The sequence below is a fragment of the Leptonotus elevatus genome, chromosome 12 (assembly GCF_054856555.1).
Source record: "Leptonotus elevatus isolate MCC_2025b chromosome 12, RoL_Lele_1.0, whole genome shotgun sequence".
In the NCBI taxonomy this organism is placed as follows: domain Eukaryota; kingdom Metazoa; phylum Chordata; class Actinopteri; order Syngnathiformes; family Syngnathidae; genus Leptonotus; species Leptonotus elevatus.
In genome coordinates, this window is record NC_141250.1 from 4,673,217 (window position 1) to 4,695,906 (window position 22,690).

General features: G+C 43.7%; 3 protein-coding genes across 5 annotated transcripts; 2 read left to right on the top strand and 1 right to left on the bottom strand.

Annotated features, from left to right (window-relative positions):
* Window positions 1–1,880: 1,880 nt before the first annotated feature.
* Window positions 1,881–4,887, top strand: LOC147164295 (kazal-type serine protease inhibitor domain-containing protein 1-like). The gene is made up of 4 exons (XM_086091659.1): window positions 1,881–2,561; window positions 2,844–3,049; window positions 3,621–3,768; window positions 4,547–4,887. Exons 1-4 carry the CDS (start codon window positions 2,036–2,038, stop codon window positions 4,630–4,632), a joined length of 966 nt encoding a protein of 321 aa, XP_085947785.1. The 5' UTR covers window positions 1,881–2,035; the 3' UTR covers window positions 4,633–4,887.
* A 93-nt stretch (window positions 4,888–4,980) lies between these two features.
* On the top strand, window positions 4,981–13,378 carry dok2 (docking protein 2). 2 transcript variants are annotated; one of them, XM_086091442.1, is made up of 7 exons: window positions 4,981–5,219; window positions 6,286–6,414; window positions 6,915–7,085; window positions 7,896–7,989; window positions 11,020–11,189; window positions 11,267–11,500; window positions 11,588–13,378. In XM_086091442.1, the coding sequence occupies exons 1-7, from the start codon at window positions 5,160–5,162 to the stop codon at window positions 12,146–12,148; spliced, it is 1,419 nt and encodes a 472-aa protein (XP_085947568.1). In that variant the 5' UTR covers window positions 4,981–5,159; the 3' UTR covers window positions 12,149–13,378. The 2 variants fall into 2 exon arrangements, with proteins under 2 accessions (XP_085947568.1, XP_085947567.1); XM_086091441.1 differs by having other exon boundaries at window positions 4,982–5,219; window positions 7,896–7,998.
* Window positions 13,379–15,279: 1,901 nt separating this feature from the next.
* Window positions 15,280–16,685, bottom strand: LOC147164297 (trace amine-associated receptor 13c-like). Of its 2 annotated transcripts, none has more exons than XM_086091097.1 (2): window positions 16,615–16,685; window positions 15,280–16,087 (listed from the first exon to the last, which is right to left on the bottom strand). In XM_086091097.1, the coding sequence occupies exons 1-2, from the start codon at window positions 16,683–16,685 to the stop codon at window positions 15,280–15,282; spliced, it is 879 nt and encodes a 292-aa protein (XP_085947223.1). The 2 variants fall into 2 exon arrangements, with proteins under 2 accessions (XP_085947223.1, XP_085947222.1); XM_086091096.1 differs by having other exon boundaries at window positions 16,516–16,685.
* Between the last annotated feature and the right edge of the window lie 6,005 nt (window positions 16,686–22,690).

Sequence of the window (22,690 nt, forward strand, 5' to 3'; positions counted from 1 at the left end):
GGCTACTCTTGCAAAAACTGGCAAACCTTTGCCGCTCAGGGGGATATGTCAGCCTACACAGGTTTATGACGGGGCTATAGCCCCTCCCTAGTTCCAGTGTAGTGTGTTAGATTATTAACATTGTTTTTCTGTTTCAATTTATATTTTTCAAAGTGTTTTTGATATTAGCTAGAGATTAGCTAGAGATGTTACAAATGTTCCCCATATGTTAGTTAATCTGTAGTCTTTTGTTCTTATCCTAAAGAAGTAAGGTCCATTCATCTCAAGAGTTGTAGGGAACTGCATATCAAAGGGCGTTCATAAATATCCCTGGAGGGTAAACAGGAATTGAAGTAAGATAAAAATGAGAGGTGTCTGACCAAATGGCCATCTGCCGTGAATCCCTGGTGCCAGGAGACGCCGGGAGCAAATGGCTTACCCCCAACTGAATGTAAGATAACCTAATTGTATTTCACTCTGCTGACAGGATGAATGGGGGGATGCGACATATGGTGCTTGAAAGGAACTGTTTTTGTATAAATGTGTGAATGTACTTTGAGAAGGACACATTTTTGGGCCAGATGCTATTTTGAAGCAGGCCCTGATGTCTTTCAGACTCTGAAATAAAGCTGGCAAACTTGTTCACAGATTTCAACTTTGAGTTTTATTTGAACACGCAGAAATCAAAGAATTGATTTCCAACAAGTGCCATCCCTGGGTCTGGCAACACCTCTGAAGAGAACCAATGCTGCAGTGCCACCGAGCTCGAACATTGACACAAACACCACCTCCCCCCAACACAAATTTTAGAGAATGTAACTTCATTAACTCCATTACACTATCAACAATTATACCGTTTGAAGTTGTGTAAACTATTTAGCATTGTGAAACAGAAAAATTTATTAATGTATTATTAATATATGATATATAGGCTACATCAGCGTCCCACTTCACTTAATACTGCAGCCAGGGTACATATCCACTGGTTCTTCCTTTAAATATTAGTAAAGTATTTACAGAAGTTGTCATTTTAAGTTTTGAAGCAACTACATTGTTACTAAAAAATCAAGTCGTGCTTCGTTGTTAAACAAATAAGCATTTCATATTCAAATCACACGCCTTGTTTTTGTTTGTTTTCCTTATCCTTCCTTGACACTCCAGTACACAAATATATGCTGTATATAAGTTATTTTAAATACATCTATCTTTGAACTATCTTCGGATCAGATTGGTGATCGTCACCAAATATCCTGATCATTTAAAGTCTATCTCAAAGAAAGAAAGAAAAAAGTGTGGTTTTTGTTGCCTATCATGTGACGTGTAGGCGGAGTACGGTAGGCAGCGGTGTGCCACAAACACGCAAACCTAACATTTGAGCTATTTGCGAACACACTAACCCTGAACGAGATCGAGCGTTAGAAAAACAATGATCCCGCACGACACTATTTCCTTTTGTGAACAGCTTGGAGAAAGAAGAAGAAAATGGAAAAATCATCTGGCTTTTCCTTCAGGATTCCTAGAACCCTCCTGGAATGGCCACGTTCCTTGCAAAAAAGATTTTTTTGGTATTATTTTTTTTGTCCAGGTGGTCTGCAGACTTAATGAGAGCAGCAGCTGTTTTGTGTGTGTGTGTGTGTGTGGGGGGGGGGGGGGGTTGCTTTGCATGAAACCATAAAACAACTTGACGCAAGTTGCAACAAGTTCAAAAAATACATTTTGTTATTTGTCGGTTATTTTATACTTTATTTGTATTAAAAAAACAAAAACAAAGATGCGGATTAGCTGTTCAGATAATGGTTGGATGGAAAAAACTGTGTCAGAAATCCAAAATACACTTCCGGTTAGACTTTTCTTTTAAAGGAACAAACAGGAAATGTCTGACTGTGTGTTATTGTGGCTCAATGACACGTGCAGTTGGAAGCATCGCGAGCGGCTCAAGCTGTTTTCAACTTGAGAAACAAAACAAACTTTACTGTTTATTTTCTGACATTTTGCGTCTCGTAAAGGCAGTTTTGTGCCCCACGGTAAACTTTTTGTACGGCACAGTCGGACGGTCATGTTTCTGCCGGTTGTGATTTTGTTCCTGGCTCTCTGTCCGAACCCGCGTCCGTGCATGCCTCTTGACAACCAGCCCACCGGCCTGCCGCCCACCGTTGACGTCACCGAAACGGCGGCCCCTCCGGCTGGCTGCGGCCCGTGCCAAGCCGACCTGTGCCCGGCGACCCTCGGCTGCCGGGCGGGCGTGGTCGCGGACCGCTGCGGCTGCTGCATGGAGTGCGCTAACCTGGAGGGGCAAACCTGCGACCCGGGACGAACCAACATCCGCTTTGGACTCTGCGGCGCCGGACTGCGGTGCCAAGCGGACCCCCGTCCCGCTGGATGGGGACGGGGCCACGAGGAGGAGGAGGAGGAGGAGGAGGAGGAGGAGGAGGAGGAGGAGGAAGAGCAAGTGTGCGTTTGCGAGGAGAGCGAGGCGGTGTGTGGAAGTGATGGAGTGACGTATGCAAACATGTGCCACTTCAAAGAGGCCGCATTCTCGGACCCCAAGCTGCACACCAGGGGCAGGGGCCCCTGCAAGACTGGTATGTAGGACTGTGCACACATATACACATTCGTCACATACACACACACACACTTTCACAGGCACACGCAAACACCACAAGCACACACCCCCCCACACACGCACACACACACACCGCAGAGACATTCACAGACACACACAAACACTAAAACACGTGTGTCACACATGCACCAGATGAACACACATGCACTACCCATACAAAGACACGCAATCTAACACACACACACACACACACACACACCCACAAACACACACACTTACCTCTAATCCCCTCTCTCGCCAGTTCCGGTGATCAAAGTGGGCCCTAAAAACCAAGTGAACGGGAGTGGCAGCCATCTTGTTTTCTTGTGCGAGATATTCGCCTTCCCGATGGCGGCGGTGGAATGGCGCAAGGACAAACGAAGCGGAGGTGACAAACCGGATGATGATGCAGGAGACGACCACAACGATATCGTCCTGCCCGGAGATGACCCACACATCTCTGTGCAGGTGACACGCGTGCGCATGACCCTACAAAACAGAACTAAATGAAACCAAACAGTGAAGTGCTAGTCAGAAAAAACAGAAAAATTATTGAGATTTTGGCCTGGCTAGCATAGTACTGTATAAAGACCAGAAATATGACTGAAATGTTATCCTAGTGCACTGGTTCTCAGCCCCGGTCCTCGAGTACCCCTATCCAGCTTGTTTTCCATTTCTCTCCAACCAACAGAGCTGAAGATCGTTATCAGGCTTCATGCAGAGCTTTCTGGTTAGCTGATCGTGTGTTGCTTGTGGGAGACATGGAAAACAGGCTGGACAGGGGTACTTGAGACCAGGGTTGAGAACCACTGGCGTAGTGTACCATAAAAACCTTTACTGAAACATTAGCTTATTACAGAATAAAATGAATCAGAAAAATGACTGAACGTTAGCCTCTTGTAGCATAAAGACCAGAGAAATGACTGAAACGTTAGCCTAGCGTAGCATAAAGCAAGAAAGAACTGTTATTTTGACTTGGCATTTGGCATGAAAGCGAGGAACGAATGTGTTGCTAGCCTTCCTTCATGTGCGTCTCCAGAGTCGCGGCGGTCCTCTGCAGTTCGAGCTCTCCAGTTGGTTGCAGATTGAAGGGGCGGAGCCTCAGGACTCAGGAACCTATTACTGCATCGCCCGCAACCGCCTTGGTTCTGCCTCTGCCTCGGCTGCACTGGGGGTCCTGCCACCAGGTGAGGCATCTTATGACAATCGGTTGCATCATTCAGTATTTCAGTTCTGTATTCTGAAAGGTCCTTTGACAACTCACTCTTCTGATTGGACACTTGTGTCGATCCTCACTTCTGATTGGTCACCTAATGAAATGCACTCTAGTTGGTCACATGACGCATTCTTCTGATTGATCGCCTAATGAAATGTTCTCTTCTGATTGGATGCTTTAGACGATGCTAACTTCTTATTGGACGCATGACTGAACGCTCTCATCTTATTGGCTGCTCGATTTGATCTTTTCTTCTGATAACACGCTGTCTTCTGATTGGTCGGCTAATAAAATGCTCTCCTGGTTGGATGCTATTCAGTGCTCTCTTCTGATTGCACACGGGAGTCGATGCTGACTTCTGATTGGTTGCATGATTAAATGCATTTTTCTGATTGGTCGTTTAATTCAATGCTCACTTATTGAGCGCATTATGGATTAAAAACTTTTTTTCTGATTGGTTGCTTGATTAGATGATCGCTTCTCATAAAATGCTCTCTGGTCACATGATTTGTTTTATTCCAATTGGCTGCTTGATTGACATGCCCTCCTGGTTGGCCAAATAACACTTTTCTGAATAATACTCAATGACACTCTCTCTTCTAATTGGTCGCTTGATTCCATGCTCACTTGTGATTGGGCACACGATTAAACTTTTTCTGCTTGATTCAACAATTTATTCTGATAGGTTGCGCAATATAATCTCTTAATGGTCACACAATCTCCTGGTTGGTCATGTGTTTGTCCTTCAGAGGAGCTGTCATCCTACTTGGCCAATCACGTGTCTGTCATGAAACAGCTGAGTGATGCCCTGGACTACGACCATGACCTCTATTGATGACGATGATGATGAAATCTTTTCCTCTGGCCCACCATTAGCTTTATTTTTATTTTTAATATAAAGCTAGAATAGTTTACATAGAGAAAGACATGCTGTAGATACAAGTATAGATGATCTTAACAAGTATCCTTATTTGTTTTTTTATTAAACAACAACATGATTGTGATGTTGCTGAGTTTCTGTGTCAAACAATCCCAGCGACACAAAACATAATGAAACAAATTGAGAATAAAACATTTATTACAAACTGAAGTCAAACAGAGCGGTGTCTTGTTGCTTTAAACACAAACAAGAAGTTCAGCTTGTGTACGACGTATGTTGTGTGTGTGTGTTTTAAGAAGCATACAACAGGAAGTTGCCGCAATGACGTCTGTCAAGCTGATAATGTAGAAGAGAAGAAGAAGTGATAGTGAGGACACAAGAAGAGGAAGTTGAAGCCACAAACATCAGCACAAAAAGACAAACACAGAAGACACACAAGACGTTGAAGTGGATTAAGACGACGACGAGGGCGACGCGTGAGGATGGACGAGGACGTAAAGAAAGAAGGAAAAGTTTACCTTCAGCACCAAAGGTTTGGAAAGGTAACACATGCTAACTCAAAGCTAATGCTAACAAGGAAACAAAAACAACAACAAATCTTACAATTCTTATTGACAATCATTTACAACAAAAAGTTTGTTTGCAGCAGCAACAGTATCTTTGTGGTTTTCACGTTGCCTTCCCAGGTCTGAGGTTCTGGGTTCGAAACCCAACTGTGACCTTCCTGTGCGTAGTTCCACTTGATAGCATGTTGGCTTAAAGGGATACTTGACTCATTAAGCCGTTTTCAGCAGTAAAAAGTTCGTATTTTGTCCAGAATCAATGTGATAACTTCATTATTTTTCATGTACAATACCTTTTAAAAACAAACATTTCCACTTACTTTGACTGAGGATGACATTACCTGTGCTGAGGAAGTAGATAATGACTAATCATGGCTCAGTTTGCTGACCAAACCCAGAAAACAGGTGAGCCATGATTGGTTGTTACCTCAGCACAGGTGATGTCATCTTCAGTCGACAGCAAATGGAAACATTTGTTTTTAAAGGTAGCCTATTAATTGTACATGAAAAATAATGAAGTTATTAAATTCATTCTGGACAAAATATCAACTTTTTACTGCTAAAAATAGCTCAATGAGTCAAATATCCCTTTAATTGAAGACCAACATGCTAGCCATTGGCTTGAGTGGGAATGAGAAGACGCGTTTGTCGATAAGTGCCCTGATGTTGACTAGTGACCAGTCACATGTTTTTTTTTGTTTTTGTTTTTTTGTTTCAGTACTTTGTGTCTCGTTCACTCATCATACTATCAGTTGGTCAAAAGGTTGAACCTGAAATTGGTTTTGTACTTCCAGATCAAATCCTTTCTTCCTTTTGAATCCAAAAACTGGCTTTTGTTGATTTAGGGCTTGGCCCCTGCCTAGTTGAGCTAATGTCTGGCAGATAAAACTATGTACTGTATGTAAGCCTTGCTATTTCTGAGTCCCACTCTATTATGCTGTTTTATGGGATTCCACAGGGTTCAATTCTAGGTCCCTTGCTCTTCTCTCGGTCAGGGTAACAGTTTACATCACAAAGAAATGTTGACGCTTATGCGTGTGTGCAGAAGTGGAAGAGCATGTGGTGCGTGCTGTTTCGGGAAAGTTCTTCATCCATCTCCCGTCTGGAATTGTGGGAAATCAAAGATGGCGGCAGCGGTGAGAAGAAGCAACGAAGTGGGCGCAAACACACTAAGGTTCGTCTGTCTCTTGTTGTCACGGTGACGCGTCCCTCTTTAACTCATTCACTTAACCCCCTTCACTCCCGGCTGTTTTACTGGATTTTGATTGATTTTGCAAGGCCCATAGAATATTCTGTTCTATATGAGAGTCTCTTCTTTCATCAGGAAGAAAACTTGTATCTGTTTCCGTTTTGCAGCAATTAGCATTAAAATATAGCTAAGTTTAATCAATATTCACAAACCTGTTGAAAACACTGGGGGAAATAGCTTTTTTGCAACATGGCCCTGGTTGATCTCTTATGCTCTGCTGCCAACTGCTGACCGTTTTTTGTAATAACTACCATTGCTTTAAGCAACCTCTTCATGTCAGAAGCTGTATCAAAGCCTTCTGTATGTTCTAGCATAAAAACAAACAAACATAAAAAAACGTTTTTGGGAGTGAAGGACAAAGTATTAGTTTTTTGGGTTTGAATGAGTTCATGACATCATCACTGCAGCCATCGTCCGCCCCTCAGGTGATCCGTCTGTCCGACCTGGTCCGTGTGAGCACCGACATCCACGTGGAGACGTGTCCCGCTGACTCTGCCCCCTTCCTGCTGGAGACTGTCGACAAGGTTTTGTTGCTGGCGGCCCGTGCTGACCACGTCAGCGACTGGACCACAACGCTGTGCCAGCTCGCCTTTCCTGTACGCACATGACCGCAATTCCACGTTTGCCAGGATAAGCATCCCGTTAAAATTAGTGCTGCCATGAATAACTCAAATAATCAGTTAGATATTGATGTTAGATGCTCTCTTCTCAGATTCTTATTTCCCTACTTTAAGATGATCAAGAAAATGTAAATATCAGACTAAGGTAACCCAAATAGCATTTTTTAAATTATTTCATTAATTAAGGAAAAATAAATATTCAAAGTACTGTATTTGCCACCTAAATGTAATAACTGGCTGGCAGGGTTGTAGATAGGGTAGGGCTGATGGGGCAGGGGCCACGGGCATTAGGGTTAGATGATGAGCATCCACAGCCCCCCTCCCCACAATAGACAATAGCTGATAATGAGGCATGAAGAAATATGAAAACGGGCACCTGTCTGGGAATGATTAGCATAAATTTTGAAATTCTTGTATCCCCCACCCACCCGTGACTGAGATTGTTTCAGTCATCTCCATAGCCTACTATAAATAATTGTGGATTTATTTTGTGATTTGAGAGTCAGAAATGAGTGAATGCTTAAAAAAAAAAAAGGCTTTATTGAGCAAACACTCAAAAGAAACATGCTAACGTAACATGCTAACTAGCTAGTCTGAGCTGACCTGAGCCAATTCCACACTTTCATTGGCTGATTTTCACCTCTTTTACCAGGCCAGGTCCCACCTTATAAAGTGTATGTGTGTGCATATATGCTCAAAATACATTCTGTAGTTATAGTTAACCATATGCTCATTGTTATTATTAGCATTGTTTTTATTGTTGTGATTGTGATTGTCTGCGTGCAGGTGAGCTGGGAGGAGCCTAGCAAAAGCAGAGAACAAGGAAAAGAGCAAGAAGGGATGGAGGACAACGCTTTGTACAGCACCACCACCAACACTGGTACTAACTGTAAGTGTGTGTGTGTGAGTGAGTGAGAGCAAGAGAGCTACATTGAGCCTCAAAGCATGCAACAGGAAATGAGTTTTCCTGACAGTTAAGCCAACTTTTGTTCTGGCTGAAGGCAAATGTGGACAAAATATTAAAACAAGCATAACATACATTGAACTATGTATAAATTGAAGAAATGTGTAACAAACATGTAAAAAACATGCATAAAAGAAAGATTCTTACTGATGAAATGTACATGTAGATTTTCTCCCAGATGTATTGATACAACCGTACGCCACACACAGAAAATAACATGACAATGCTACAGAGAAATCAATGTGTTCGAGTTAAGTGCATTTAGCGAGTGGCAACGCAAAATGGTCGCCGGTAACTAGTTCTCGCTATTGCGAGTAGGCAGAATTACGCGTCCTGGTTATTTTTAGACATCCGTGGTTGCCTCTAACTTTGTGAACATTTACTCAAAATAGATCACACAGGAAATGAGCAACTCAGACAGGAAGTCGATCGCTGTGCAATTGAAAGTCAGCAGCTCGTTGACATACACCATATTGTCAAAATAACTATTTTATGTCAAAGAAATAACAAAAAAATATATCTGGAGCTGCAAAACATTTGAACATTGTGATGAAGGAAACAGTGTGTTTGTGTTAGTGTAATGTACTGAGAGTTCAAAAGCTAATTAGAGTTGGGCCATAAAAGAAAAATATGGAGCATCCAATACTTTCATCTTCCCGTTTTGGGATTTTTAAAATTTAATTTAATTAATTTATTTATTTTCGGTGCAATTTTTCATACTTTTTTTGTACATTTTTAGACTTTTTCTGTCAATTTTCTGACATTTTTGGCAATATTATGGACATTTTATGGTAATTTTGTGGATTTATTCTTTTGTTTTTGGACATTTTATGGATACTTTTTGAAAAAAAAATTTTCCAGCTTTTTCTTAAATAAATTTTCTGAATAAAAAAAAAGAGGCAATTTTGGGGCCCTTGTATGGTAATGTTCTTTTGCTTTTGGACATGGTATAGTTACTTTTCAAACATTTTCTCTTTTGCCTTTTTAAAAATAAGCTTCCTGACTTTTTGGCAATTGTGTGGACATTTTATGGTAATTTTTGGGAATTCTCCTTTTGTTTTTGAACATTTTATGGTTACTTTTCTTTCCTGCCTTTTCTTAAATCAATTTAATATTTATTTATTTACTTATTATTTTATTTAATTTTTGGGCAATTTGTGGCCCTTTTTGGTAATTTTCAAGATTTCGTCTTTTGTTTTTGGACATTTTATAGTTCCATGTTATACTTTTTAAACATGTTATTTTCTGCCTTAAAAAAAGTTTTGTGACATTTTTGGGCAATTTTGTGTACATTTTATGGTAATTTTCTGCCTTTCATCTTTTGTTTTTGGACATTTTATGGTTCCTTTTTGAACGTTTTTTTTCTGCTTCTTTTTTTATTCAATTCTAATTTTCTGCTTTTCCTCTTCCTTTTTGGAAAATTTTAGGTAATTTTAAAGGTCTCATATTATTCAACTTTTCAACATACTAAAATAGTTCTCAAATGTGTAAAAGACATGTCTGTGACATGCATTCGTCAAAATTGAATTTGGATCTAATATTTTTGTTGTCCCTAAATCAGCCAAAAAACGCTCTGTTCAAAACAGCCTGTTTTAGGGGTGTGTCCCTTTAATGTAAATAGCTACACCAGGCCACGCCTGGGCCATACCCTTCTCCATCGAAAGGGCAGTGATTTCGGTCATGGTAGCAATGTGCTAATGTTGTGAATGGAAACGACTGACCATGGGAGCTAAAAGAAAAGAAAAATACAGACATGTCTTTCACACATTTGAGAACTATTTTAAGATGTGGAAAAGTGGCATAACATTACTACAGAGACTATGTTGTAGCGTTAGTTTGTGATTGTTTAGGCAATGGTTATTTTGCCGTAACCGGCAAATCTCCCGCGAACGTTATTTTGCCGTGAATGTCTCCGATTTGCCGTGAATACTTATAGACATTTACAAGCGGTTATGAATAACACAAACGAGCACATTTAGGTCACTGCGCGGTCGCAACGTGCAAGCCTTCTCGTTGAGACCACTTAGCGGACGGTTAGCATTACAAAGTCATGTCAACTAGGTGGCGAGTTGCCAGTCACGGCAAATTAACCACCGCATATTGTATCTTGACAAAACAATACGCAACCGCTTCATATTATACAACCACCGTCTGCTTCATCATATCTGACCTCTTGTAACCAAACAACCTCCACATGACAAATGCAGCTCCCACTTAGGCACTAAAAATGGACCGATCCATTAAAATTGAACTTGTTGCAAATTCAGCTCTGAACAGGTTTGCACTAACAAAACAGTCCTTTGAGAAATTATGTCAGCACACGTCCTTCAAAAATAAAATGAATCCACTGTATTCTCAAAGACTTGGGACGAAGGACCACTTTCTCCTGATCAATGTTTCCCCTCTCCACGGAGCATTTGTGAGCAGGGAGAGAAAAAGAAATTCGAATTTCAGTGGGCGTGACAAACCTTTACCAGAGGCGGTGCAACTAACCCGAGGGGGCTGGGTCGAGTGCAATTCCGTGTCTTTTTGATGTCACTAAGTCACGGAAGTTTAATCTGTCCGTTTGAAGCACACATTTTAAAATGGAGGAGAAAGTTAAAGAAGTCGCAGACAGACTTTTTTCATGCCTAGTTGGATTGTAGACAGGCCGAGGATGCATATTATTGATAGAAAACCCCACTAAAGTGCATTTTCATACTATGGGACCTTTAAAAACTGTTTTTGAACCTACCTTTTGTCTCTTTTTCTGACAATTTAAAAATTTTGACTTTTTTAATATTGAAATTTTTTTTGTTTAATCTAAGTCATTAATTAATTTAGAGAATATTTAACCTAAAAATTAATTTGACCAAAGAGCCGCAGGTTGCAGACCCCTGACATACACTAACATGGTGTGTGCTCATGTATTCATGCTTGTGTGTGCGTGTGCATGTATGTTTGCAGGGCATGACTTCCAGGTGCATGTGCGTAGTACTGCGTCATCTGAATGTTGCGGTTTAAAGGGTGACTGCATCCTAAGAGCCAGCGCGGATGCGCTCCACCTGCTGGACAGCCAAGGAGTTACACTGATGTCCTGGCCATACAGATTCCTTCGCCGCTTTGGGCGGGACAAGGTTACACACATAAACACACACGACACTCACGCACACAGTAGTGATGCATCGCATTTGTGTGTGTGTGTGTCTTTTAGAGCTGTTTCTCAGTCGAGGCGGGTCGTCGCTGTGCGTCTGGCGAAGGCAATTTTGAGTTTGACACCAAAGAAGGTCACACCCTGTTCCTGGCAGTGGAAGCGGCCATTAGCATTCAGCGTGCCCTTCAGACGTCTGGAGGTGTACCCATGAAGCGGGAAACTTCCCGGAAGGTCAACTTGCCGCCATTACCGCCCACGCCGAACATCCACGACTGGCCCTCCTCGGCTTCTTGGGTCAGTACGCGTCATAATGGGATGGCACAACATTATGACATCATCACATGACATGATGTTGAGGTTTGCCGCTGATTGGTGTTTCAGGTGGGCGAGGCCTTGGCGCAGACGGTGGCAGGGGTCGGCGGGTTGATATTGGACGACGGCGTAGGCGTGGCCTCTGCAAAAAGGTGTCTCCGCACCTCCGGGCCGCCATCCATGGACTCCACATACTCCCAAGTGTCCTTTCTCGCGCCGCACACGCCACCCGGCACGCTGCCGTGCACGCTGCCCCACCGTCAGCAGGACGGCGAGTACTCAGAGGTGATGCTGAACCCAACCCGCCTCTGCGACGAGGCCCCGGAGTGCCGCGCCCCCGCACCGCTCTATGGGAAAGTGGATCACATTTACAACGAGCCCCAAGTTGAAGACCCGGGACCCCTGCGAGCCCCGCCCTCCGAATACGACTTTCCCGAGGAGCTGAAAGGAGACGCGTGGAGGGTCATGGCCGCCCCCGCAGACCCTCGCAGTCACTTCTACGCCACCCCCAAACGGGGCCACAGGGCACTTCCTGTCACAGTGCAGGAAATGTCGGAAGAAGACCACAAGTTGTACAACAACGTGACGGCTGCATGTCACCATGACGACAGTGACAACGACATCGTCTGACCGCAGCATGGGGGCCGAGCACTATACATATAGCGGTACCTTGACTTACAAGTTAACACGCTCATGAATCCCCCAAATATATATATTTTTTAGTTTGTGCTCTTTAACTCACCTGAAACCTGTTAAAAATACCAAACCCTTCATCTTACCCACCGTATACTTGAGAGTCCTGCCAGTCGTGAAGTTGTCAGGAGACCAGAGGAAGGATCAAAGGAAAGTAAGAAAAGTGAAATCCAGCACCAACCAGACACCAGCTACCACCCACAGAGTTACAAAACCAGAATCTTTCACCAACCCCAGAAACATCTCAATTCCAACCGGTTAAGGCATAGGTGTCAAACTCCAGTCCTCGAGGACCTGCAGGTTTTGGAAGTTTCCAACACAAGCTGATTCCAGTCAGCACGATCGTTATCAGGCTTATGCAGAGCTTGCTGATGAGCTGATCATATAACATCCAAAACCTGCAGGACTGCGGCCCTCGAGGACCGCAGTTTGACACCTATTAGTTAGGGAGACCGCAATAAACCAGAGGAAAGACCAAAGGAAGGAAGGATAGATGAAGCAGAGTGAGATCCACAAACAACAGCTTCCACTGATTCAGCGACCAGTGGAAGAAGCAAATTCTGTCAGAATTTCAGTAGATGCTGGTGTGGCAAAAAAAATTAATTCTGTCAAGTTTATTTACAGTATATAGCCCTTAATCACAAAAGAGTCTCAAAGGGCTTCACATGTCCACAGTTGACAAATGTTAACAACATCCCCTGATCTAACCACAAGAGGGCATCAATTTACACAGTATGTGGTGCTAAACAATATAGTGCGAGAGTCCATTTAATAAGTTGAAGCACTTCAAGAAGATGCCGCCAGGCCCAGTTGGTCGGTGCAGAAGTCTCCATGGCAGCAACTCCAAGTGATGGTTTGCCCCCTACGAGGTGCTTCTTCACAGCCGGTTTTGAAAAAGACATTACTGGGAAACAGGATATCTTTTCCATTCGCTTCAGAATCATGTTTTGCCGAAAGCTACCATGAGCCTGAGCTATCCTAGCCCATAAATGATTAAACACACACAGACACAACGCCCAGGGCAACGACACAGTAAAAAAGCTGGGGGCCGCACTAAAATGATGTCAAGAAGGGGGCAGCAAAATATCCTGCCAAATGGCCCCCGTGCCGCAAGTTTGAAACGCCTGCTCTACACTATTGTACTTCCTAAAAACATATAGTCATTGCAAAAATAAATATAATGTAACAAATTAAACAGTTTATGCATCATGATTTTATGCTCAATTATTATGCTCATGTGTGAACATTGCCCACCAGGGGGCAGTTTAATCCATACACGCTCGGGGTGGATGCCAGCTCCATCGTTTATGTTCCCCCATCCCTGATCTAAACTGGGTTGGTGTGTACTGCAGTGTCCTTCTCAAGACCCGAACAAACACGCCGTAAAGTCAGATCAATAAACATTTCTTACTGGTCTTCTTTGGAGTAAGTTTGGTTTGGAAGGAACCAAACGCTGCACAAGGAAGCAGTATGTTTTGTTTTTCTTTTGGCATCAAATGATATTTTTGTTGTATTATTATAATGACACTCAAATCAATAGGCATCGGTTTGTTGTAACTCGGAGCCAATGTTTTTCTTGAATAATAATGTATTACACGAACCTACAGTATTTTAAAATGAGCAATTCTACCACCTGGTGGCCAATATTTTATTTTCAGTCTCGCATGAGAGCTTGCACGCAGCTTCATGAACGTGTCAGCGTAATGACAGAAGGCGTCAATGATGAATACACAAAATAATTATTTTAACATAAGCATGAATTAAAGTAATTATAAATTAATTAATCAAAATGTCCTCTTTGTCAAATGAACTATGCCTTTGGTGACCAGAATTATTAATCAAACAAATGTCCCGACAGCAAAAAACAAAACAAAAACATTATATTAATTTATAAATAATTACGATAATGATAAATTAGGCTGTAGAATAAGAAACAACAATTTGATTATACATGCTGGTGTATACCCCAAACCCCAAACAAAACCTCTACCCACTGCAGCCCTCAAAATAGTCATTATTCATTAAATTTTCCATTTAATGGACTGTATCATACAACACAGGTGTAGTATTCTTTGAAACTGACACATAATTTTTTTAAATAACAATAATTATAATGAGAGAAGAAAACACAATGCTATATAAAATCAAGACAATAATCACTTACAGCAATAAAAGGAAAATGGAAAAGAACATGTAACGTGTATATTTTAGCAGTATGTTTTGTACATTATTTTAACTCATTAAAAGTTTTCAAATGGCTTCTGGTGAAAATATGAATGTGCTTGGTGATTCCATTTTCTAGCCATTTGTTCCATTATATATACACTTAAAGCTGATTCATTCAAATAATTGTGCAATGTTGCTCTAAATTTGCTTTTTTTTTTTAGATAAAGATGGAATAACCTAACTTGAATTTTAGGTTGTCGCTGCTTTCCAATTTAAATCAGATTTTATGAAATTAATTAGTTTATATGATTCATGACAGAAAATAGCCTATAACCTGACCTTACTTAGTCCAAAGTATTGAAAGATTGTTGGTTCTGTATGCAGCATATATAGCTTGTAATATCAAAAATAAGACCAAAATTGTTTTCGCCAAGTATTTATTTGCTTTTATTTATTTTTTATTATTTTGTTGCACGGACACAACCACTGAGAAAACTCAAATCGAGCATGATGAACACATATGCACCAGCCACTTCATTCGGAACAAACACTTAAATGACACAATTTGAACACGTGACATAAAAAAGAAAAGGAAAGATATTGAGTACTGATTGAGATTCAGACAATTTTATGAATCTCACCATGGATAAATAAATGATTAACAAGCCAAACAGTTGTGGAATAAATAGGAAAATAGGGCTAATTCTCTTAAAATGTTAACAATAATCAACATATATCACTTTAAAAATGTCATAGTGTCAATTTACAACAGATGTTATCTCAAGACACTCACTTAAATGAATGCTGAAATTACACATGTGCATACAGTAAACTCCTTTTTTTTTATCGTTCTGTAATGATTAATACACAAGTAAATATGTAGAACTCTTGGAAAAGGAGCCCTAGAGTATTTTGGTATCCCTGGAGCCTGGCTTCAGGATCTGCAGTGTGACGATGAGTTTGATACTCTTGCGGAACCACGGGTAGAAGAGCGCGTAGACGATGGGGTTTAGGCAAGAGTTAATGTGGGTCAGCCAGATTTCAAAAGCGGCCGAGGTAGCGCTCACCGACGTGTCCTCGCCCGCCATGGTGGGCGAGTAATAGGGAATAAAACAAATCAGGAAGACCACCACCACGATGCCCAAAGTCCTGGCCGCCTTCAGCTCGCTCCTTTTCACCAGACGCGGGGCCTGGACGGCACCCACGCGGGAGTGAATTAAGCGCGCCTGGCTGACGGCGATGACAAACACCCTCAAGTAGAGCATGAGGATGGCAACGACGGGCAAGATGAAGGTGAACACCAGGTCCACCGTGCCCGCCACGTTGCCGATGATAACGACGCACTCCCCCAGGCAGGAGATGGACCTGCTCGGCTCGTCCAGGTGGTCATGGAGCAGCAAGAGGCGGTAGGTGAAAGAGCAGAACCAGCAGAGGCCCACGGCGACCCACGCCCTCCTTTTGGTGACCTGGCTCAGGTAGTAGAGCGGCTTGCTGATGGCCATAAAGCGGTCGGCCGAGATGAGCACCATGTTGGCCACGGAGGCCGACGTGATGACGTAGTCGGCCACGTAGTACAGCGTGCACGCCAAGTCGCCCAGATGCCAGCACGCCTCGATGTAGATGATCTCCACGGGCATGAGCAGGAGGCCCACCAGGAGGTCGGAGATGGACAAAGACAGCAGGAGCAGGTTGGTGGGTGTGTGCAGCTGTCTGGAGAGAGCACAGTAACATCATGAGGACGGCGTTACGGAAGAGGATTAGGGCCAGTGAAGAGAGAAAAAAAAAAGGTTGGCAGGATTCTCACTTTAATCTCAGAATTCTGATTTATAAATCAGAATTCTGACTTTAAAGTGAGAATTCTCACTAAAATCTGAATTCTGAGAATAAAGTCAGAATTCTCACTTTAATCTCAGAATTCTGACTTTAAATCACTTTAGAGATTCTGATTTAAGTGAGTATTCTGAGATCAGTCAAGTCAGAGTTGTCACTTTAAAGTCAGACTTTAAAGTCATAATTCTGAGATTAAAGTCAGAATTCTCTTTTTAAAGTCAGAATCCGGACTTTTTTTCTCTCTCTTCACTGGCCCTAATCCTCTTCCGTACGGCGTCCAATGCCAACAATCAACCAATGAAGCGTGCCTGAAGAAGGAGATGGTGAAGATGACCAGCAGGTTGAGTGCCACGGTTAAAAGCGAGATGGAGGACAGCAGCACGTAGATCAGCATGGCGTGGCCTTGCGGCTGCTTGGGCGTCCTGCACGAGGCGTTCAACTGCGGGTAGCAGAGTTCGGATATCTCACCGCTTCCCATCGCCGATGGAAACAAGAGGAAGGAATGAGGAGGTGTAGCCACTCAACACTCTCTGGGCTAGTTTCAAGTCGGCGTGTTGGTTTTAATTACTTCACGAAGCTCACGTGGTGGCATTTCGTTACTTGATTGATGGATAAACACCCGCCCTCTTTACCTCATTTTACGTTCATCCCATATTTTTCACTAGGCTTTACACAATCAGGATTTTTCGGCTGCTCACCAATCAGCGAGTTTGAAATGAAAAAACAATACTAGGGATATACAGATTATTGGCTGAGCCGATTATTGGCTGGGCCGATATTCAGCATTTTGACGAATATCGGCATCTGCCATTTTGAAGAATCAAACAGCCGATAAATATAATCAATTTGAAAAAGTGTTAACTTCAGTGAACTAATTATTTAAATTCTCAGAGATGCTGCACCTTCTGTTTTTGTTTTGAAATTAAAACTAAGATAAGTATATTTTAATACTTCAGAGAGAAATTTTGGAAAACTTGATTTACTGTAGAAAACAATATGGAGCTATTTATTTAAGTTTCATTTTCCTTTTCTATTAAAGAGCGTCACTCTACTAATAATATTAGAAGGCTCTTTAACCTTATTAGTATGTCACAGCGGCATGATAAAAAGGCAGTTATTATATCATTGGATGCAGAAAAAGCTTTTGATAAAGTTAACTGGTCCTTCCTCTTTGCTGTTTTAAATAAATTTGGCTTTGGGAAGTCATTTATTCACTGGGTGTCAGTATTATATGATTCTCCTAAAGCTACTGTTACTACTAATGGGATTATATCTAAGAGTTTTACTCTACAGAGAGGCACAAGACAGGGATGCCCACTGTCGCCTTTATTATTTGCAATATTTATTGAACCGCTTGCATTAGCCATACGCCAGGAAAGAATGATTCAAGGAATTCACTCTGGGGTAACAGAACATAAAATTAATCTATATGCCGATGATATTTTACTTTATTTAGAAAAGCCTGCTATTTCGTTAGGGGAATTATTCAACTTAATAACTAAATTCTCACAGTTATCAGACTATTCTATTAACTGGACAAAATCAACACTTCTACCTATTACAGAAAATTCATGGAACCCTGCAAGCCAGGACCCATACTACTCATTTCCTATAGGTAATTTAAAATACTTAGGCATAAAAATCTCACCGAAATTAACTGATTTAGTTAATTTAAATTTCACTCCACTTCTGGATAGCATTTATAGTGACTTGGAGCGCTGGAATAATCTTCCTATTTCTCTAATAGGACGAATAGCCACTATTAAAATGAAAGTTTTACCCAAAATAAACTACTTTTTCTCAATGATTCCATTTAAACCTACGGCTAACTGGTTCCAGTTGTTGGACTCAGCCGTTACAAAATTTTACTGGAAAAAAAAAAGAAGCAAAGATTAGTCTATCTACTCTTCAGAAAAATAAATCCAAAGGAGGTCTAGAGGCACCAAATTTTATGCACTATTATATAGCCAACCAGCTACAATATATTATTTTATGGGCACAACCCAATAGAGATACTAACTGTTGGCTGGAACTAGAATAATAACCTCAGACTCCTAGATTTACTCTTTATTACAACATCGATTAAGCGACATAACTGCTTTAAAAATCCAATGATTTCCGCCACCCTGACTGCCTGGTGGAAGGCACTAGAAATGGCAAAAGCCCAAGTGGAGCCCAGCGGGCTTTCTCCCCTATGGCATAACCCCAACTTTCAAATTAACAACCAATCGTTTTATTTGAATGTGTGGGAGCAGAAAGGAATTACACATCTCCACCATCTCTTCTCAGTTAATATGTTTATATCATATACATCCTTGCTCCAAAAATATAAAATAAAAAACGGAAACTTTTTACATTATTTGCAAGTTAAAAGTATGATAAAGAAACAAATTCCAACACTCCAGGGTACGCTCCAACCGCCTGTTTTAGCTAAAGATATTACCAAGCTTTCTCCGACAACAACAAAAAAACTCTCAAAAATATATAAGTTACTTTCATATACTGATAAAACGTCTTTACCCATCTCAAAATGGGAAACAGACTTGTCTATAGCTCCGGAATCTGTCTTTTGGATTCAAGTTTGTGAAAATGTTTTTAAAATGACAAAACACACAAATTTACAACTTATCCAATATAAAATTATTCACAGAACATACATTACTCAATATATGATGAAGAAAATGGGACTCTCAGACTCCGACATTTGTCTCCAGTGTTTACAAAACACTACAGACACTTATTTTCATGCTTTATGGTTATGTACTCCGGTTATGTGTTTCTGGACTAAAGTCTTAGAAAAACTTTCCGCTGTCTTGGACTGTAGGATACCGTTCTCTCCAAACTTGTGTTTGCTAGGTGACTTAACAACAATTGACTTACCACATAAACAATTTCAATCTACACTTGTAGCCCTTACTATCGCAAAAAAAAAAATTCTTGTTAACTGGAAAAATAAACAAACTTTGAATATCGACCAATGGTCTAACCTCCTCATAAATCATATTTTAATGGAAAAAATATCTGCCTCAAATAAAAACCAAATGTCAAAATTTAAAGAAACATGGTCTACGTATATAGAATTTTTTAACCTAAACTTGGATTTTAATTCTGCCTGTTAGCGAGAGCCACAGCAGCGTTATAACTTGCATTGATGTTTCTGTATTAGGCAATTTGTAACTAATGGTTGTGTTTCTATAGTCAGGAACCCGGCTGCTGCCAGCGGGATCGAGCGGATTCACCTCCGATGGGCACCAGGGGTTGATATTCGGATTCACGGCATGCCAGTGGGTTAATTCTGTGGGTGCTGTCCCCCCTGGCGGGGAGTGGGCGGGTCTGCCCCTCTGTTGGCTGCTGGGTGGCGGCTGCGTCTTGGCCGTTCCCTGGGTCTCTTGGGGGGTGCTGCGTTGCGGGGCTTTCCCTGGTGTTGGGGGCGGCGCCGTTCCGGCGCGGTCCGTCGCTCTGGGCCCGGCGACGCGGTTCGGGGCCTGTGGGCCGCCGGGGTGCCCGGTGGTTCCCTCTCCCCTCCCCCTTCCTCCCCCTTGCTGCCTCTCCCTCCTCGCCTCTCCCCGCCCGTCCTCCGCCTCCCTGTCCCCTCTCCCTCGTCACCCTTCCTCCTCCTCTCCCCCTCTCCTTGCGTCCCTGCCGCTGCCCCCTGCCCTTCTTGTCGTCCCCTTCCCTCCTCCCTTCCCCTTCCCCGGTACGCCTTCCTTCCCCTCCCCTGGGCCGGGGGCTTCATCCATGGCCCGGGTCTCGGTGCTATGGGGGCCGGCGGGGGTGGCTGGGGTTTGGTGTCGTGCCCGCCCCGCTCCGGTGGGCGTCCTGACACCTCGGGCGGGACCCAGTATCCGGGGGGCGAGCCCTATCGCCCCGCCGGACGGGTCCCATATGCCCGCCGGGGTCCTGGTGGGGTGGGGGCTTGGTGGGCCGGTGCGCCTCCTGCCCCCGCCCGGTTGGGGAGGGCCCCGCTGGTCACTCCTCTTAACTCACTACACTAGGTTTGCACAATACACTTTTATAGACATATAGGGCACATAACACACTTTGGGGGGTGGGGTAGGGTGGAAACACCGTCTTCACCCTACAACTCCCCTCCAATTTTAATACACCACACAACTTGTGGGTGGGGGGGGGGCTTGTGGGGGTGCCATCGGTTGGGGGCCGCAGTATAGAGCAGTGCTGCGGTCCCCTGTCCGTGTCGCCACCCCTCCCCCCCCCCCCTATCTATTTTTTTTAATGCACCACATACACTCAGCAACATGCTTGGGTGGCGGGTGGATCGGAGCGTGGGAATATCATTTCCATCGGCTCCGGTTCACCTGCTCCTAATTTTAATGCACCACACACACACACTTGTATATACACTGGGTGGGGTCACATTCACGGTTTAGGGGTAGAGTTCGCCAGTCCGCGAGCTGGCGGACTCAGTAACAGGGGTTAATTTTCACAAAGAACGCTGGGGTGACGACCGGGGCCTTCCCCCGCTGGGCCTGGGGTTCGGGGGTGTCGGCCGCCCTCCGGTGCCCCCATCTCCCCCTTCTGCCCCCGGTGTTCCGTCCTTCCACACGGCGGGGGGTGGGGTGGGCGCGGCTGCCCTCTCCTTTCCGCTGTCCGGCCCCTCTTCGGCGCCGGTGCCTGGGTGCGGGTGGTCCCCGGGGGCTGGGGGGCTGCCGGTTGGTCGGGGTGGGGTCGGGGGGGGGGGGGGCGGCTTTGTTGGGGGGGGGGGCGGTGGTGGGGGTTGCGGGGTGGGGGGTGCTGGGGGATTGGGGGCGGCTGGGGCTGGGTTGGGGTGGGTGGCGGGGGTGGATGGGGGGTCGTGGGGGGGGGGGGGGCGGGGGTTGGGGGCCGGTGGGGTGCCTGGTGGGCCTGCAGTGCCCCGTCCTGCTGCGTTGGGCCGGGGGCGCGGGCCGTGTTGGGGCGGGGGGCGCTCCTGCTCCTGGGTTTGCTCTCCGGCCGGTGGCCCTGGCGGGGCCTGGGGGTCGTCCTTTGGCGCTGCCGCGGCCTGGGGAGCCCTGAGGTGTTGCGCTTGCTCTGTTCCGGCGGGGGTCGACGGCTCCCCTCTTTGGTGGAGATTTTCATGCATGCCAGATCCACCACACCAGCATCTACCGAAACTCAGACACAATCTGTTTCCTCCTCAGGTTATTGAATCGGTGGAGGCTGGTGTCTGCGGATCTCACGCGGCTTCGTCGGTCCTTCCTTCCTTTTCTCGGTCTCTCCTTTGGTCTCTTGAGGCCTCCCTGATTTTATGTTTTTTGGATTTGTTGGGGTCTGGATGTTTCTTGGGCTGGGGAGGAGTTCTGGTGGGGGGTGTCTCATCGGTGCTGGATTTCACCTTCCTTGGTTTTCTTCGGTCCCCTCGGGTCTCCTGGTGTTCGGTTTAGGTGAACGGTATGAGATTTTTTCTAATAGGTTTTCTGGTGAGCTAACAAATACATGCACGCACGCACGCACGCACATACACATACTCACCCACACACACACACAAAAAAAATAAATATATATATATATATATATATAAAAAAAAAAAAAAAAAAAAAAAAAAGAGCAATGATGATGACATTTCCGAATGAACAATACTGAGCTCTTAAAGAAAATAAAATAAATAAATAAAAAAAAATAAAAAATAAGTTTCATTTTCCTTTTGAAGTCATGCTACTGCCCCTGGGAGATCACTGAACTTTTTGTTACATTTTTAAAACAAAGTTGTCTATTGACTAAGATTTTTTTTTTTTTAACTCATTCACTCCCAGCTATTTTCACTGAAGCAATCCCCTTCGCTGAATTTTGACTGACTTTGCAAGGCCCACAGAATATTGTGTTCTATTGCTATAAAAACATGTAACCTACTGTCATGCCATATCATAAGATCTGAGGTTACGAACCCAAGGTGACCAGAGAGCTCAGAAGTGCTTAGATTCGAGCCAATCACTGGAGTCAATATCCACTCTTTCCCAGTAGATGTTGGCAGTGGTGCATGCCACAAGGCATTGTTCGGGCATTGTTCGGTGGCACTGGAGACAGATCAGCAGTAGGTGTTATCATCCGGAAATTCCAGGATAAGTCCATCAGGGCTGCATTTGATGAGAGGAGATCTCTGCCCAAAAGATTGACTGGACAGTTAGGTGTAAACACAAAAGAATGCAAAAGAGTCTTTGAATAGTCACTGAGCATGTGGATTCAGGGAATATCTTTGTGGCTCTCTCTCCTCGAATGTAGCCACGTGCAGTTTGTTGGCCTCTGCCTCTCCACCCAAACACTTGAAGTCGCTGTCCGCCATCGTGGGCCCAATGACCAGGCCGTTCACAATTGAAGTACATGTTGGGCCACCCAGGGGCGCACCTTGACTAATGAATGTACCTGCTTGATACATCATACACTCGGAGTCGACAGAGGGAGATGAGATCACAGCAAAAGTGTTTTCTTCTTGCTTTTTCAGAATTCTCAATTGCACCATAGCAAATTGTGTGTCTGTACTTTTGTGTT